Source organism: Lepidochelys kempii, chromosome 15 (genome assembly GCF_965140285.1).
Source record: "Lepidochelys kempii isolate rLepKem1 chromosome 15, rLepKem1.hap1, whole genome shotgun sequence".
NCBI lineage: Eukaryota > Metazoa > Chordata > Testudines > Cheloniidae > Lepidochelys > Lepidochelys kempii.
This window is the reverse complement of record NC_136394.1, coordinates 28104293-28123047: the sequence shown is the minus strand read 5'-3', so window position 1 is coordinate 28123047 and position 18755 is coordinate 28104293. Positions and strand designations below refer to the sequence as shown.

The following is an 18755-nucleotide window of genomic DNA, read 5'->3' as shown; positions in this document are numbered from 1 at the left end:
CACCCTCTGTCCCCCTAGCTCCTTGTCCCAGTCTCTTTATCGAACATTCCCAATTCTCACCCTAAATAGTAAAGTTTGGCAAAATTATAAGCAACTGAGAACAGGGTCTTACAGTGGGAAGTGGCAAGCAATTATAATAAGAGATAGTACGACCAGCCCTACCTGCAATACCCCACTTTAGTCTTTCAAAGTGTTGTACAAACATTAGCTACTGCAATTAATATATTTAGGGCTCATTTAACCAGCCACTAAATGTAACAATGGCCAGACTGGGTCAGACCAATGGTCCCTCTAGCCCAGTATCCTGTCTTCTGAGGGTGGTCTATGGCAGGTGCTTGACAGGGAATGAACAGCACCCGACAATTATAAAGCCAGCCGTCACATTGTCCACTCCAAGCCTCTGCACAGGACTGGAGAGTGGATGACAGTAGAAATCCAGCTCTCTGTTGAATGCAACATGCGGCTGGCGGGGAGCTGAAAAAGACTTTATCCAACTCAAACAGGAGAAGGAAGTGAGCTAGGAGGAGCATGATTAATAAGACTTTGCGTTTTTCTACGCTTCTCATGCAAAACCCTCGAAGTGCTGTGCAAGGAGCAGATAAAACTGGCAGGGCTCCCTCTTGAAGTACTAGCCCGATGAGGTGTGGGTGCGCACCCAGGCCCCGGCTTACCAAGGGGGGTGGACGGAGAGCATCTCCCCGGCTGGACATGGCCATGGGCCTCCCAGTTACTTCAGGGGCAGGCGGAACAAGCCCCTAGGGGTCTGGGTTGTCGCCCCAGGGCTGGTGTGGAGCTCCGAGCCGGCAGCCCGGGCCGCGGAGAGGGGGCACCACCCTGCAGCGTCGGGCGAGCTGCGGCCCTGTCTCCCGCCACGCCGCGGGGGGACGGACCTCGCAGCAGGCCAGGGGCGGGAACGGGGGGCGTGTGGCGGGGCCCGCGCAGCCCCTGGGCTCCCGTGGCTGAGCTCAGCGCGCCGGGCCGCGGCGGGGGGGATATCGCGGCAGGCCCAGCCCCGGCAGCCGTGAGGCGGCGGCTATCCCCGGCTGGCGCGATCACCGCAGCCCCCGGGCTCTCTCGCGGGACACGGCCCTGGGCCGGTCACATCGCGGGAGGGAGAGTCCGGGCCCGGCGAGGGCGAAGGCCGCGGCCCGGAGCGTGAGGCCGCCCGGCCGCCTGCCAGACCCGGCCTCCTCACCCGCCCCCCGGGCCGAGCCTGGCCGGTCCCGCCGGCGCGGCGGCTGCGCACTGCGGTTCTGCGCTCTCATCATGGCGGCGCGGGGCCATGTGCAGGACCCCAACGACCGGCGCCTCCGGCCTATCTACGGTACCGACCCTCGCCCCGGGGCTGCCCCCGCACCGCGGCTGGCACCCGGTCCCGTCCCCGTCCCCCTCCGCGGCCCCGAGCAGGCCGCGCCGCAGCCACGGCCTCGCGTGGTTCCCTCCGCCGGCTGCGCCCCGCTGGGCCGGAGGCTCGGCCGGGAAGGGCTAAGCCTCGCCCCCCGCCCCCCCGAGCGCCTGCCGGGGAGCGGGGCTCAGACCCCGGGCGGAGCCCCTTGTGTGGCGGGGAGGCGCCCCTCGCCGGCTCCGACCCCTCGGGCGCCCTTCACGCCCCTAGCCTGCCCCTCTGCCCCTCTGCCCCTACAGGGGCCCCTCACCCCGTCCCCAGCCTCTGCCCCGACTGCCCCCCCCGGGGCTCCCGACCCCCATGTCTCCCCCCAAGCCCTGGAGGCGGGGTGTGTGCCCCCTTGATTTCCCTCCTTCTCACTTAGGGTGACCAGATGCCCCAATGTTAGGGGTTTGTCTTATATAGGCAACTATTAACACCCCCCCTCCAAAAAAAAAAAAAGAGCGTCCCAAAATTTTTCATACTTGCTCTCTGGTCACCCTGTCCCCGTTATAAGCTCTGTTGTGCTGGTTTGCATCTGATATTGGAAATAACATGTGAGCAGGGACTGATCACTACTAAGCTTCCCTCCCTGAAGCACGTGGGGCCACCATGGGGTAAAGAGGCTTTACACAGTGTACTGCAGACCAGACCCTCTGCTTTGGCTAGGGAGGAGAGAATTTTCCCACTTCTCCTCACCCCTTACAAATCTGTGATTAATCATTACTGGTATTTTGAAGGGCTAAGCCAAGGATTACTGAAGGAGCTATTATTGCGAATTGTCAGTGATTTTATTTACATGGGGAGAAACTGAGGGATTGGCCCTTTCTTCCTCTACCCGGTTGGTCTTTGGCCCTATGTTACTGTTTAGCCCTCAACACCAAGTTTGGTACTGTTCAAGGCAAAATGTAAAGAGAGTCCCTGCCCCAATTAACTTGCAGTCTGTTAAGGTAGTATGTAGTTTATATCTACAATTAGGAGCTGGGGAAGCTATTAATTATTTGCATGATAGTAGCACCCACAGTATACTAAATGCTGGACCCATCCCTGCCACAAATAATTTCTTTCTCCTGCGTCCCCCATCCAAAAGCTGATCCCTGTCTTTAAATATGAATTTCTCACCAGCATTAGAGAATGTATTTGGCCTATTCCACTTCTGTATATTTTTCTGTAGGTTGCATTACCTTTGCTAAATATATTACCCCATGCTTTAACTTGCTGTGCAGCTTTGATATCCTTCCTTCCTTGTATTCCCACACTTGGAAACCTCCCAATTCTCTATCTCTTTTTTGGGGAGAGAAGGGAATGGTATAATTTCTTAATGCAAAACACCCTTGGACAATTGCCATGTTAATTTCTTTTCCTCCTGGTTAAGAGAATTGTGTTCCCAGTTTATTTTATTTTGCACAAAAGATTGAGAGACTTGTAAGAGTGGATGCATATTTTTTAATGCAGAATTGAGCTTTCCTTCCCTATCTGCCTTTGCAAACAAACATCAAATCTTCCCCATGCAAAACTGATTTTTAAGTTAAAAACTCATTTATCTGTTAAACTAAAAGGGGTGAGAGAAGCCACACGCTCTTTAAAGCTGTTGATTGAAATATTGGGGCACCTAGATATCATAGTGATGGCTATACAAAAATCAATAGAGAGAGAAAGTGGTGAAACTTTACAAGAGAGTAGTCTTGTTCAGCAACCTCCTGTCTTAAAAGTCTGCCCCAAAATATCCTTAAGTTTTGCTTGCAGTTCTTCTCCAGCTTTATTAGGAGACACACTGGTTAAGAAAGTAGTAGAAATTTTTTGCTCTATATTTGTGCATGTGCCACACTGGGATGTTAAACTTCTAGAATCCCAGAACAGATAATTTACAGAGTGCAGAAAATGTGTTTGACTTCCAATATACAAATAAATCACTGGTTAGAAATACAAGGGGAATTGCATTTGGTTAGGGATGAACTTGTTTTCTTAAGTGCACCACTCATGGTTTAATTACTTGTCTCGCAAAGAAAACTTTGCAGGTAGACCCCTGCATCCCAAGCTGAGTTCTGGTGAAGTCAAGGGATGCAGTTCTCTTTATGGGATTGGGGCCATAGCTACTTCTGCTGGGTGTTAAATTTTTATTCTTTACAGTATTTTAATTAAGACATGATTATATTAAAGAAAAATAAACATTCCTTACAGAAATTGTAATTGCAGCACTGTAGTTTGGTTCAGTGTGATGAACTGAACGTTTCTCTGAATTTTCTGTGGCATGCTCCGATTGCTGGCTTTGTATGTAGTGATACGTTTCCAAAGTAACTTCTTAAACTGGAGAAAATTCAAATGTTAACTGTTAGAAAAACTGTAACTTAAAAAAACTAACCTAAATTAAGCCAGAAGACACTGAAGTATACTGACATTTTAACTAAGATGTATTTCGGTGTTTCAGCCCCTAATAGCTGTCAGAGAGCGTGAAATGCCTTTTAAACATGCAATGTGCTGAGTGCATAGTGTTGGTTCTAGAAAGCATCACTGGGAACCTAATGTGTTGTATTTAATATTTGGTATTTATAGTCCTTAATAAATGAAGCATGGCTTCTTAAAAATATAATTGTGTGGCTTTCATTAAAGGCCAAAAAGTAAACAGATTTTGTGTGGGGTGAAGGTTCTAGTTACTTTGCTTGTAACATCACTTTTCTGTTTGTCCTGTGCACTTGATTACTCAGGATGCCTTGACAGATATGTCTATCTTTTATCTTAATTTGTTGTACATTAATCAGGAGGTTAATTATGTTGCATTTCCATTCATTTAAAATCTCCACCCATGGACTTGCTATTAATAATATGTACTTTAATATTTTTCTTTAGTTGAAGTTCTTTTGTGATAAGTGGAAGATGCCAGTTCTTTTAGTTCCTGAGAAACTTGTTCATATTGTTGACAAGACATAGTCCTTATTCTGCTACTATTTAGAAAGCCCTTGTGGCTTGTGTGTTACACTGCTACCTATAGCAGAGATCTTATCAGTGCAGGCTAGATAAGTTTAACAACACCAAGGCAGTCAGTGCAAACTGGATACTGAAGGATTGTGAGTTTGTGTACCATGAAATACAAATCTGTGAACCAAAAAATGTATAGGGGTTATAGTGAGGTTACTAGCTTGGTCTATTTCAGAATTTTTTAAACATCTGTATTCGGCAAATCTTTAAGGTCTAACACCAGCCTGGAAGGGCATAGGATAGAGGTTGCTGTGCATCCTTTTCACAACAGCCACCTCTTATAAAGTCATAATACCATTTTACTCTGTTAGTTGAAATACTTGAAAATTTTGTTTTAGTTAGTATGGACACACTGCACAATGTGCACTTAACCTATACAATCCCCCCAGTTCATTTAGCAGTGGTTCAGTTCTTTAGCATAGATACTACCGTAGACGCAAACGTTAAAGGCCATTGAATGTAAATCTCGGTAATATGGATATGAATTTTGTAGGCTGTGGCAGGAAATTACTAAAGGTCACCACCTTAACTCAGTGGAATCCATCCTCATAAGAAATGCAGTCCTAGCAAGAAAGTGTATAATTTAATTTCAATTAGCTAGTGTTAGCTCCTCACCAGGAAATTAGAAGAAAATTAGGAACACTTCACCTATGTTTTTTGGCTCATTGGATACATCCCGGTTGTTTTACACTAGGTTTAGGTTAACGAATCTCAAAAAGTCTGATGTGGGGCAAAGATTGAGTGGGTTTATTTCTCTTCTCAAATTAATCTCTTATTCTGATTTCAGTAATTTTCAAACAATCTGACTGTATCCCATTGGAGGTAGAACTGAGAATAATGATATGAAAATGAGAAAAGAAAAATTTAAACCGTATAGCCAACATTTTTCTAAAGGTATGTCGACACTGCAAAAAAATCCACTGTGGCAGTAGGTCACAGAGCCCTGGTCAACTGACTCAGGTTCACAGGGTTTGCACTATGAGACTAAAAGTAATAGTATAGACGATCTTGCTCAGGCTGGAACCCAGGCTCTGAGACCCTTCCCCCTCAGAGCCTGGGCTCCAGCCTGAGCGGGAATGTCTACATTGCTATTTGTAGCTGTGTAGCGTGAACCCGAGTCTGTTGACCCAGGGTTTTGTGCAGTGTTAGACAAACCCTAAGAGATGAGAATAACGGAGTCTTGTTCCATGACTTGGGGGAAGTCTACGCTACAGAATTAAGTCGACCTAAGTTATGACAATGTACAGCCGCCCACAGTAACGAAATAACTTTTGCACGTCCACACTGTGCTCCTTGAACTGGTGATGCATGTCCTCACTAGGAGCGCTTGCACTGATTTAATTGTCAGTGTGGGGCATTGTGGGATGGCTTCTGAATGGCAGCAACAGTTGATGTAAGGAATGCAGTGTCTACACTGACACTGTGTGGACCTAACTACATTGACCTAAGCACTACACCGCTCGCAGAGGTGGAGTTAAGTCAGTGTAGGGGGTGAGTTACATTGGTGGGAGCGACATTTTAGTGTAGACGCTTACAGATTTAGGTTGATGAAAGCTGCATTACGTCAAACTAACTGTAGTGTAGACCAGGCCATGGGCTCTTACATGCTACAGTAATAGAAAATAATAAATACTAATTGTGGAATAGTTTCCATAGCACCAATGAAAGCCTCATTATTTGAGTGCTTTAAGACTTGACTAAACATAGCATATGGAATATTAGTAGGGTGTAAACCTGCACTGATTGAGGAATGGATCATATAACCTAATAGGTCTTTCTATTTACTGTAATGATAGATTGCAAATGTCTTTTAAGGTCTGATCCACCGCCACTTAAATCCATGGAAAGATTCCTATTAGCCCACCAAATTCACTTCTACTTGTAACTAGAGCAAAGGATGTTAGCCTACTCTTTAGTGGAGAGAGGCTCATTTCTGAATGCATTGTGCCTTGTCATATTATAATAATGTATCCTGAGCTTTTATCAGGAAAGACCAAAAGAGTCTCTTACTGTACTTTGTGTTGGGATGACTGAAACTGGAACAAATGAGATATAGTTCTAAGATGCACTGTGGAAATGGTCACTGAACAGGAGTTCATTAGTTATGAACTGAACATTCATTATCACTCTTCCAGCACAGACCTTCCGCCCTCCTTGAGATTAGGGAACAGGTAGCCATCTTTTCTTTGCTGTCAGTTGTAATCACTGTGTGTTTTTATGTAGATTATCTTGATAATGGCAATAATAAAATGGCAATCCAGCAGGCAGATAAACTGCTAAAAAAACACAAAGATCTTCACTGCGCTAAGGTAAGTCTGAGTGCTCTTCATTACATTATTTTACTGAATGAACACAGTTCTGAAATTTGGGGAAATTCTGCTGTCCCATTCAAACTTCCAATAATTAGTGATTTTTTTTATTTTTTTTTACAGAGGCCACAGTGTTTCTTAAAATATTTCAGAAGGTTATTAGAACACTTTAAATCCTGTAATATCATGTTTGTTTGAAAATGTGTTAAGAAATGTGCTTTCTAAACTGCAAAATTCTGCCCTTTGACTGCTATGATGTTACCAGAGCTTCTCCTGTTCTAGCCTTCTTCCAGGCTTTTGGCTACTGGTGCAGCTGCTACTTGTCAAAGTTTTCCCAAGCTGCTGGAGAGTGAAAAAGATGTGAATATTGTTAGTTTCTCTTCTGACCACATAGTTCTGAATAGCAGCAGGGAAAACTGGTGAGACTAGTTGGTTTTCACTCTGCTACAGCTAGGGAGAATTGAGCAGCAGCAAAAGCACTGAAACTGGCAGTCTACAGACTGAGGAAGGCAGCACTGCATCATTTTGCACCAGTGGTTTTCAACCTTCTTTCATTAGAGGGCCCCTAAAAAATTTTGAGTGAAGGTGTAGACCCCATTGAAATCTGAGACGTAGGTTGAAAACAACAGTTTTACATTACTCACATTTGGAAGATTTTCTTCACAATTATAAGAAAATATACCTGCAACCCCCACCCCCTTTTTAATAAAATTTTATTTTATTAAATGGAAGCTTAGATTCTTCAGAAATTGATGGCACTCACTTAGACAAGTCCCTTTCTCACCATGGGCGAGTGGATTTTTCTCTAATAATGATCCTTTGTTTCAAAATAAGTTTTTCTTCTGTAGATGTTGGCAATGTTTTTTGAATAGCTGCTTTTTTATTACATGTTTAGGTTTTAAAGGCAATTGGCTTGCAGAGAACTGGGAAACAAGATGAAGCATTTGCTCTCGCACAAGAAGTAACAGCACTCGAACCCACAGATGACAACTCTTTGCAAGCACTAACTATCCTTTACCGGGAAATGCATAGACGTAGGTTTTTTTATTTTACTTTTCTCCTGCAAATTTCAGCTTCTTGATCATAATTATGTAAACTTTCCTTGGGCCTTTCTTTAAAATGAATTATTGCCCAAAATTCAAAGGGAAATGTACAAAGTCCAGTTTTCAAACATAGGCACTTTAATAGGTGGTTCAGACATGGGATTCAGATGCCCAGTTTGGCACAGAACTGCGTAAAAATGCCCCTTTGACATACAAGTTTCTATTTGATCATCTTAAAGCAAGATGTTCTGGTTAGGCTCCGATTATTGAAAATTGGGCCTAGAGTAATTTTAACATTGTATGTTAGTCATAATATCAAACAAGTTCATTCAAATTTATTCCAGCAGAAACCATGTGATGTTGTTGTTACTTTAAATAGGAATCATGTAAATCATAAATGGCTAATACTGTATATGAACTTCGAAGAAGCAGACAATGTAAAATGTATATAGACACAATCAAGGAATTTAGCCCCTCAAAATGGCTTTAAAAGTTGTGTTGCAGACTTAGAGGGGAAATCCTGACCTCTCCCTTTCCTGTTACTCTTTTGAAAACAATTCATCTGAATCTTAACTTCTTGGGTCATTCAGTAAACAAAGCTATGAAAGAGAAACCATATGTGGTTTGGTTAGTCTGCAGCACAAGGAGATACCTTATCACTATCCTGAGGATGTGTCAGTAATGTTCATCATCAGGTTTATTGCAGAAAATGATTGTAGACTGAAAAACTGATTTATTTTTTTTTCATGAAGAGATGTAACTGCCCAGGGCCATTTCTTGACAAATAGCAGCCTCTTGTGTCCTTTACTAGTTAATTTCCAGTACTTAGGCTTTGCTTTTTTAAAGCACTTTTATTGTAATAGTATGAAACCTCTTCATATCTGCCTTTGAATCTTTATTTCTACAATTCTCAACTTAAAAACCAGAAAAATATAAACATAAATAGAACTGAATGTAGTACACGTGGAAATTAATTATTCAAGAATATATAAAATCATACTAAACCTTATTAACCTTGCACGTATATAGTGCTTTTATGTGAAGAATAATTTGAATTTTTAAGAAAAGATTAAAAAAATTTAAGATACAGACTAACACGGCTGCTACTCTGAAACCTGACGTTAAATAATGATTGTGTGAGTAAGTACAAATAATTTTTGGGTGCGAGGAGGAGGAGCGATGGTAAAATCAAATACAAATAAAAGTGTCTAGGTATCCTAAATATCCAATCATAATAGGTCTGTATTAATTTATTTCAAGATAAACCTATTATCTTTGTATTAAATTATTAAAGGAGATTGAAAGCAAGAAAGTCACTTGGGAAGTATCAGGGCTTTCTAATGTATAGCATAGTCGCTCCTAATACGTTAGACAGCGGTTCTCAAACTGTACGTTGGAACCCCAAAGTTGGTCATGACCCATTTTAATGGGGTTGCCAGGGCTGGTGTTAAACTTGCTAGGGCCTGGGGCCAAAGTGTCCTGCAAACCCCTCTGCCTGGGGCCTGAGCTTTCAGTCCTAGGTGGCAGGGCTCAGGTTACGGGCCCCCCCCCGCCAGGGCTGAAGCCCTTCGGTTTTGTGCTCCCCCCGAGGGCGGCGGGGCTCAGGCTTTGGTCCCCCATCCTGAATTGTTTCAGAATAACAGCCGTGTTAGTCTGTATTCGCAAAAAGAAAAGGAGTACTTGTGGCACCTTAGAGACTAACCAATTTATTTGAGCATGAGCTTTCGTGAGCTACAGCTCACTTCATCGGATGCATACTGTGGAAACTGCAGAAGATATTATATACACAGAGACCATGAAACAATACCTCCTCCCACCCCACTCTCCTGCTGGTAATAGCTTATCTAAAGTGATCATCAAGTTGGGCCATTTCCAGCACAAATCCAGGTTTTCTCACTCTCCGCCCCCCCCCCCCCCCCCCCCACACACACACATTCACTCTCCTGCTGGTAATAGCCCATCCAAAGTGACCACTCTCCTTACAATGTGTATGATAATCAAGGTGGGCCATTTCCAGCACAAATCCAGGTTTTCTCACCCCCCCACCCCCATACACACACAAACTCACTCTCCTGCTGGTAATAGCTCATCCAAAGTGACCACTCTCCCTACAATGTGCATGATAATCAAGGTGTGCCATTTCCAGCACAAATCCAGGTTTTCTCACCCCCCTCCACACACACAAACTCACTCTCCTGCTGGCAATAGCTCATCCAAACTGACCACTCTCCTTACAGTGTGCATGATAATCAAGGTGGGCCATTTCCAGCATAAATCCAAGTTTAACCAGAACGTTGGGGGGGGGGGGGGGGGAGAAAAAAACAAGGGGAAATAGGCTACCTTGCATAATGACTTAGCCACTCCCAGTCTCTATTTAAGTCTAAATTAATAGTATCCAATTTGCGAATGAATTCCAATTCAGCAGTTTCTCGCTGGAGTCTGGATTTGAAGTTTTTTTGTTGTAAGATAGCGACCTTCATGTCTGTGATTGCGTGACCAGAGAGATTGAAGTGTTCTCCGACTGGTTTATAATTATGTTATAATTCTTGACATCTGATTTGTGTCCATTTATTCTTTTACATAGAGAATGTCCAGTTTGACCAATGTACATGGCAGAGGGGCATTGCTGGCACATGATGGCATATATCACATTGGTGGATGTGCAGGTGAACGAGCCTCTGATAGTGTGGCTGATGTTATTAGGCCCTTTGATGGTGTCCCCTGAATAGATATGTGGGCACAGTTGGCAACGGGCTTTGTTGCAAGGATAGGTTCCTGGGTTAGTGGTTCTGTTGTGTGGTATGTGGTTGTTGGTGAGTATTTGCTTCAGGTTGCGGGGCTGTCTGTAGGCAAGGACTGGCCTGTCTCCCAAGATTTGTGAGAGTGTTGGGTCATCCTTCAGGATAGGTTGTAGATCCTTAATAATGCGCTGGAGGGGTTTTAGTTGGGGGCTGAAGGTGACGGCTAGTGGCGTTCTGTTATTTTCTTTGTTAGGCCTGTCCTGTAGTAGGTGACTTCTGGGAACTCTTCTGGCTCTATCAATCTGTTTCTTCACTTCTGCAGGTGGGTATTGTAGTTGTAAGAATGCTTGATAGAGATCTTGTAGGTGTTTGTCTCTGTCTGAGGGGTTGGAGCAAATGCGGTTGTATCGCAGAGCTTGGCTGTAGACGATGGATCGTGTGGTGTGGTCAGGGTGAAAGCTGGAGGCATGTAGGTAGGAATAGCGGTCAGTAGGTTTCCGGTATAGGGTGGTGTTTATGTGACCATTGTTTATTAGCACTGTAGTGTCCAGGAAGTGGATCTCTTGTGTGGACTGGACCAGGCTGAGGTTGATGGTGGGATGGAAATTGTTGAAATCATGGTGGAATTCCTCAAGGGCTTCTTTTCCATGGGTCCAGATGATGAAGATGTCATCAATATAGTGCAAGTAGAGTAGGGGCATTAGGGGACGAGAGCTGCGGAAGCGTTGTTCTAAGTCAGCCATAAAAATGTTGGCATACTGTGGGGCCATGCGGGTACCCATAGCAGTGCCGCTGATTTGAAGGTATACATTGTCCCCAAATGTAAAATAGTTATGGGTAAGGACAAAGTCACAAAGTTCAGCCACCAGGTTAGCCGTGACATTATCGGGGATAGTGTTCTTGACGGCTTGTAGTCCATCTTTGTGTGGAATGTTGGTGTAGAGGGCTTCTACATCCATAGTGGCCAAGATGGTGTTTTCAGGAAGATCACCGATGGATTGTAGTTTCCTCAGGAAGTCAGTGGTGTCTCGAAGGTAGCTGGGAGTGCTGGTAGTGTAGTAATTTTTGTTGTCAGAAGGGGGTCGTGGTGCAATGAAGTTTGAGAACCTCTGCATTAGAGAAGTTTCCTTAAAACAATTTAAACTTGAGAAATTATTCTGTCTTAATAAATCATTTATTTAAAGTAGACAGTCTCCACGTGACCCAAGTACAAATCTTGAAGTGGTGTAATGCCCCAAAATGGGTGAATTTTAAAGTTTTTTAACCCCAATATACGATGTACCTGAAAGCATTCAGTACATTTCTGAACGTTTTAATCTTTTTTTATTTATGTTTACACAAACTCTTTTTTTAAAATATTTCTCTTTCTTGCCTACTGTGTGTTTGTGGGGCTTGGGGTGCTGGGGGAGATAGACCAGTTCCTATAGGTGTTGAGTGTAATTGAATTACTCTGCACAGTATCCCAAATGTTATCTTGAGATAGTTGCTTTATAACTTTATATTCCAAATGTGTCTGAACTGAAACATCTGTTTTTGGTTTAGCGGAGTTGGTAACAAAACTTTATGAGGCAGCTGTAAAGAAGGTTCCCAACAGTGAGGAGTATCATTCTCATCTCTTCATGGCCTATGCCAGGGTCGGGGAATACAAGAAAATGCAACAGGTACCTTCACCCATTTCAGTTATAGTAATCGTAGGTGTCACATTTAACAATAGTGGTGGCAAAGTTCTTAGACAGAAGTGTGATTTTTGTTTTGTTTTTCCTCCAGTTGATGGTTGCCCATGAAACAAAGTAACTAATCAATCTAACATTTCCTTAAGGCTCTTTTCTGTATCATACTGTACTAGTGACCAGCACCTTTTAAAATTATATTTAATTTTCTAGAAAGCTGAGCTGAATCAATGCTAAATTTCTACGTCATGATTAAATATTTGATACAGGGTTGGTGAGAGAGACCACTACTCAAATTTGTGTTTTTTACATAAAAGACAATTGCTTCCTTTCCCCTCAAAAAGAGAAGGTTAACTTTATGAACTGTAGTCCGTACTGATGCAGTATGTTGGTTGGCCGCCTTGGCATATTAGCTTCCTATTGATACCTATATCAGAGAATACTAAGCTTACACATAAGGGAGTGTATTAGGCAGGAATATTTAGCTTTACTGAGAGCTCCTGAGGGCAACAATTTCAAATAATGTACAAACTTAAGTTTTCTTTCCTTTTTTTTTGCCTGCACTCTTATCTCTAGGAACCAGTGTAGAGTTAGACTATGCAGCTTGTATTTTGATAGAAGAAAAGCTTAGTTGTTTTTTTCTTTACATGCATCTTGTTTTTCAGTTGGCAAGACCATCTCATGCCTGTTAGTTTTGTTTTTCATTCTTCCCAAATTAGGTGCCTGGAGAATGCCTATAAATGGAAGTCTCTTTTCAAAGCGTACACACACTCCCTCTTTTATGTATAAAAACGCACAGGGAAGCAGGCAAATTGATTCCAGGCTCTCTCTTCCCACTGTGTTAAGGTGACTTGAATCTCTATACAAAGACCATATCTTCGCAACCAAAAAATAGAGTTGAACAATGGTGATTAATCTCTGTGTGGCCCAGCTGTAAGTGGCTAAATTCGATCGGGCCTGAATCATTGGTATATATGGTGCTTTAGAGAATGATTAACTTTTTATCAAATGACTCTTTATAAAAGGCTTAAATCTGCAATATCATTGTAAAATCATTATGTCTCATCTGAGATCTGTCCTGAATTGGTAGGTTAATTTAGACTGCTACTTAAAAATAGTTCTTATTGTACTAAGTACTTTCAATATTAATTTAAAAATAGCTGTAGATTTGACCAAAACACCAAGGAATATATCTGGTTTGCTAATCCCTAAATTTGCTACGACTGTGGTTGTTACCCACTTGACCCATGTCAGCGAGCAGCAAGACTGAAGTCTCGGAACAGCCAACTACACCAGTCTCTAGCAATCTGTGACATTGCGCTGGTATGTGTATCTCACCAAGTTACAGCTTTATTAATAGGAGGGAAATATATATGCCTGCAAAGTGCTAAATACCAATACAGAGAGATCTGGTTTATTCTTGTTTGACATACCTGCATCTGAATATCAAAACAATTTTGGATTTACAATTTTTGCATCTTAAAAAAGGCTAGATTGTAGTCTGACTTGCAATGTATCATGCAATACATGATATTGCACTTGTGCAGAAAGAGAACTTTTGAGATATGCTGTGATAGTTGTGAGTTGGATATTAATCTAATCTTAAAATTTTGCTTGTTTTAATGGATTTTTTTTGTTTGCTCGGATAGAGGCTTCAGATAATTCTTGATCGGCCTTGACTTCAATTTAATGTCTTAAATAAGGATTATATTTATACTGATAAATGGAACACAGAATTAATTTGCTTCATGCCTGCTTATGTTAAAAATGATTATGCATATCATTTTTATTTTGGGTCTTACAAAAAAAATCAGTTACTGCCATCATTTTTATATAGGATACTCTTTATATATAATTCTAGACAGCCCTCTGTGTGTTTTCCATTTAAAGAACTTGTTGATTTCAAAAGAAACTGGCATAAGCATGCATATACATTTCAGGGTTCAAAATCAGTAGGATCCTGAGATTTCTAATAATGTCAGGTCATCTAAAAATGAAGTGTGTTGCTCTCCCAGATAAGCAGTGATAAAGGTAAAAGGTCTAGAAAATGAAGAATTGGTCTATAGGTGAAGTGTGCTTTATTTATGGCTGAATTAAGCAAAGTCCTTTTTTGCTGCTCTGACAGCTACATTGATTGTGTGGAATTCTGACCAGAATTTTTAAAAAAAAAAAAAAAATGCTTTTTGCATAGATTTGCTGTGATGCAAACATCCTTCAGTAAGAAACCTCATTGTTTACTCTAGGCTAGTATATAATACTACTTTACGAGCTGTATGTGAAATCTAAAATTCAAGCATTTAACCTTCTAATAATTGTACTCTTAGTCGGAATAATGAATGGAAAATACCCAGTCTTATACAGATACAAAGTGTCACATAAATGCTAAATATTCTGTTCAGACCATTGTATAAACATGTATCTGATTAGATTATCTAGATTGGTAATGCTCTTAAATGGCAAATATAGGGTGGTTTTGAATGGGTATCTACTACTGCACCTAAGGACTCAAAGGGATGCAGACTTCAGACAGAGATTGACTGAATGGAGGGTGAAAATGAACCATCTTTTGTTGCATCCTGTCAAACTTTAAATGAAAGGCATGAAAAAGTCTCATTTAATCTGAAAACAGACAAGAAACAGTTTGTAGAAATGAACAAGGAGTAGAGTGTGTTTCTTGTAAAAGTAGATTAGCTAATGTAAAATATTATATTCTGTGTGTATATGTAATTTCTTAGCAATTTAAAAACTCGGAAGTAAATGTAGGAAAGTTCAGTCTTCATTTATATAGAGACACAATGCTTGTGTGAGGGATGTGTGAATAAGAATAACTTCCATTCTAAATTAAGTGACTGAAGACTTGGCTGTATGTTGATATTTAGGGCCATATTTTCAACTGGGCATCTCTTCAGCTGTCTCTTGTGCCACATGCCTTCAAAATCTGAACACATGCGTGTGCAAGTTAAAAATGTTCACGTGCAGGTGTTTACATTCACGGTGTGGGCTTGGTTGTATGTATACAATTGAACATGTGCAAAGATGTAGACCAGAGCTGAAAACTTCCCTTAATCTGCAGAAATAGGTAGTGTGTGTGCACGCACGTGCACCCTGTATCGAAAGCTATAGACTCTTCAAATAATCATTCTTCTAGAAATGCCTTTCCAGGCCAGCTGAAGCTATAATACACTGTAAAAAAGAAACCGCAGCAGATGGAGGGAGAGAAACTGCATCACGACCAAGATAGATCTCGGTGGAGGGTGTTTCCTAGGGAGTATATCCAGTTGGAGTTAATAAATTCTTATGTGGTCACTAATCCTCAGGAATTGTTTGTCACTGGTGTCATCACTCTTTCACTTTCTATAATGCAGCTTATAAATTGAAGCATTTTTGAAATGATGGATACATGTATTATATTTTTCAGGCTGGAATGGCACTTTATAAGATTGTCCCCAAAAACCCTTACTACTTTTGGTCTGTGATGAGCCTAATTATGCAGGTGAATACACCATTTTGATTGAATTAAAGACTTTAATAGTGGCTGTAATGTTAACATTGAGATGTTCTGGGTGTTTTCACATTATGAAAATACCCAATAGCTTTCTTAAGTAAGCTGGCTGGCTGCCCGCTAGCACTGTAGGGTGCTACTATTTCTGTATAAAGTCAGTGTAAACACTGAGCTCTCCTCAAATCTGTATTTTCTGTGTGGTCCAGAAACTTACCTGGTATTGCTTGTCTCTTAGATGTCAAGATCCGTGCAACAATAAAAATCAAAATAAACCATTTTGGACTAATACAGATAACAGACTTGAGCGTTAATCAAACTTCCTACCAGACCTCCTTTAGGGTATGCCTGTGCTGTGGGCCTTACAGTGGTACCGCTCCAGCCGTACCACTGTAAAGTCTCCTGTGTGCGTGCCAACAGGAGAGAGCTTTCCAGCCAGCATAATTAAACCACCCCCAACGAGTGGCGGTAGCTGTGTTGACGGGAAAGCGACTCCCACCGACATAGCACTGTCCACACCGGCACTTCTGTCAGTGACATTTATTTCAGTCAGGAGGGGGGGAAGGTTCACACCCCTGACGACAGAAATGCTAGTATAGATATAGCCTTAGTCAAGCAAAAAAACCCCATGGAAATAATAATTGTATACTTCAAAATAATTTGATTGTAGAATAAATGAATTAATTTTTTTTTGATTGATAACACGTTGTCTGTTACGTTGTTCTGAGACTCAAGTTGGAAAGAGTGAGCACTTCATTGTACCATCAGTTGCTTCCCCAGCAGCGTGTTTTACAAAACGCTGTGTCCATGCATGTAGCTGATGGTAGCCCTGATGGGTATTTCATGGGTTGTGCGTGTGTCATGTTTCCCACCTGATGAAAAAATTAATTTTGAGTTGGACAATACGAAAGGCTGATAAATTGCTACAGTAATTCTTCTCTCTCCCCTAGTCTATTTCAGCACAAGATGAAAACCTCTCCAAAACAATGTTTTTGCCCCTAGCTGAAAGAATGGTGGAAAAAATGGTGAAAGAGGATAAAATTGAAGCTGAGGCTGAAGTAAGAGTTGCAAATGTTTTCTGTTTGATTTGAGCATTGTTAATAGATTGTATGAGCTTTATGTTATGCTAACAATTTATAGCATACCTAATACTGAGTCTGGTTCCCATTATAGTGCTCTGTTAAATTTTTTATTATTAAGTACACAAAGTAGAAGGCTTGCTGGTGATCCATGGGGAGCTGGCTGGCCAGTGTTGGCTCTCCATTTCCAGCTGGTAACTCACAATAAAAACAGCTCCAAATATTACTTTCCTAATATTCCAGTTCAAGGGAATCCATTGCTGTCGTTGCCACAGGGATGTTATATGATTGCTAGTGCGAAGGAAGGTGCCTATGCAGACATGACTAGAGAGGACATGGTCTGTGAGACAATCTGTTAAAGTGTGACCCACTCTATGGATGTTTAAGAACCCCTAAGACAGAAAACAACTTCCATGTCTCAGAAGAACTCACAAACTTAATAAAAATACATTGCAGCCAGGGATTCTACTTTTCAGTTTAAACCAAAAACAGTAGCTGTTGAGACAATCGCAATGGTAGCTTTTCAAAAGCTAACTTTGAGAAATCATAAAATGGTCAGATTCTTTCAAAGGGACTGTCAGTGAAATACATGTCCTGGTCATTTTCCCTCCTGATACGCATCCTGTCCGTGCTCTCTTGGCTTCTCCTCTTGGTCAAACAAAGTAGGATGGTCAGCAGCTTTTCTTGTGTGGTTACACACAGTGCGGAAAACATGGGAGACAAAAGAAATGTCAATGTTCACATTTGTTCAGAAAATGGATTTTCGTTGCTAATTAAACAGATTTCTACGGTTATAATTCAAGTGAACCTTTAACAATTTTCTGGGAAGTTCCCAAGGTGCAAAAGAAACCAATAACACGATGAGCGTGAGTAAAAATCAGAACTGAAAACTGGAATTAGTTGAACAGGACAGCAATGTAGATGCAAAGAGGGGGAGGGGGAATATCAGCAATGCATTTATAAGCACAGGAGGCCCCATGACCAAAAGGAGTTTTGAGAAGCGATATTGAGAAAGGAGAAGGTGCTTGGTGTACAGAAAGTAGGAGACTGCTGCAAGCGTCAGCGTGAAATAAGGTATGAAGCAGGGAGCAAGAGGAGGAAGACAAAGGGAGCAGTGTGGAGAGAGGATATAGAGGAGCCTAAGGAATGAAAGGGTGTGGAAGGAAGTGAGGGCAGAGGTTGTAGGTGGTGTGAAATTGTGAAGAGTTCATTGCTAGATGAAGTGATTCCTTTGTAGTGTTTGTAAAGCCCAGGGGATCCTTTGGGATTAGAGGGCATTAAATTAAATTAATGAATTTTCCTTTCTGGTGGCTGTTAGACATTTTACAGGCAGCATTGACTTTCTCCTCTTCCTAATGACAGAAGCACAAACTGGTTTTATTTCCAGACACTTTTCACTTGTTTTACTTCCAAATGTCAGTGTATCCAAATCTTTCTTCTAAGGTTGAACTTTACTACATGATCCTGGAACGTTTGGAGAAGTATCAGGAAGCCTTGGATGTTGTTAGAGGAAAACTAGGAGGTAATTTATCTTTCAACGCATTCGGTCAATTAACAACCCCACCTGTGTGGAGGTTTGACTGGGTTTTCCTGCTTTTGCCCCAGATCTTTATTATGGAACTTGTATTATGGGGATTTAATTGATCTACACATGTACTCGTTTAAAGATAGGTGTAGATTAACTTAATTCATATCAACAGCACACATTGAGCCCAATTCTGCAGATTTTCGCACTGGTTTCATCAGACTGCTTGTGGTATTACTACACTCAAGAGTGTTTGCAGCATCCATTCTATTATCCATGTTAAAGTAGCAATGTTGTACAAAGGGCAATTATCAGATTATCAGTTTCATTAATCAGATAATTGCCCTTTGTACAACATGTTGCTTCTTTACAACACAAAATCCCATCATGTCAGCTCATGTTACCATCTTAAAATCAGTGCTGCTAGTGATGGCATTATGCCCCTTTCTCCTGGACGAGTTTAGAGCTTTATTTTTCTGCCACAAAAGTGAATTTGTAGCTTAAGAGCAGCCAGAACATTAAGGTTCCA

At 41.7% G+C, this 18755-nt stretch overlaps 1 protein-coding gene and 1 long non-coding RNA gene across 7 annotated transcripts in view; one reads left to right on the top strand and one right to left on the bottom strand.

The window, feature by feature from the left end:
• The first annotated feature begins 948 nt into the window (after positions 1 to 948).
• The window catches only part of NAA25 (N-alpha-acetyltransferase 25, NatB auxiliary subunit), a 48104-nt gene continuing 30297 nt past the window's right edge, over positions 949 to 18755 (top strand). The window contains exons 1-7 of one of the 5 annotated variants that reach the window (XM_078848994.1): positions 949 to 1324; positions 6584 to 6669; positions 7565 to 7703; positions 11996 to 12114; positions 15542 to 15616; positions 16573 to 16680; positions 18145 to 18223. In XM_078848994.1, coding sequence (XP_078705120.1) covers positions 1267 to 1324; positions 6584 to 6669; positions 7565 to 7703; positions 11996 to 12114; positions 15542 to 15616; positions 16573 to 16680; positions 18145 to 18223 — 664 coding nt within the window. In that variant the 5' untranslated portion in view covers positions 949 to 1266. Of the gene's footprint in view, positions 1325 to 1722; positions 5255 to 6583; positions 6670 to 7564; positions 7704 to 10296; positions 10379 to 11995; positions 12115 to 15541; positions 15617 to 16572; positions 16681 to 18144; positions 18224 to 18755 lie in introns of those variants that run through there. The other 4 variants (XM_078848993.1, XM_078848995.1, XM_078848996.1 and 1 more) reach the window with 4 other exon arrangements.
• Positions 16081 to 18755, bottom strand: part of LOC140898567 (uncharacterized) — a 43020-nt gene continuing 40345 nt past the window's right edge. For both annotated transcript variants that reach the window (XR_013634740.1, XR_013634739.1), the window contains one exon: positions 16081 to 17384. This is a non-coding gene — a long non-coding RNA (uncharacterized LOC140898567). The remainder of the gene's footprint in view (positions 17385 to 18755) is intronic.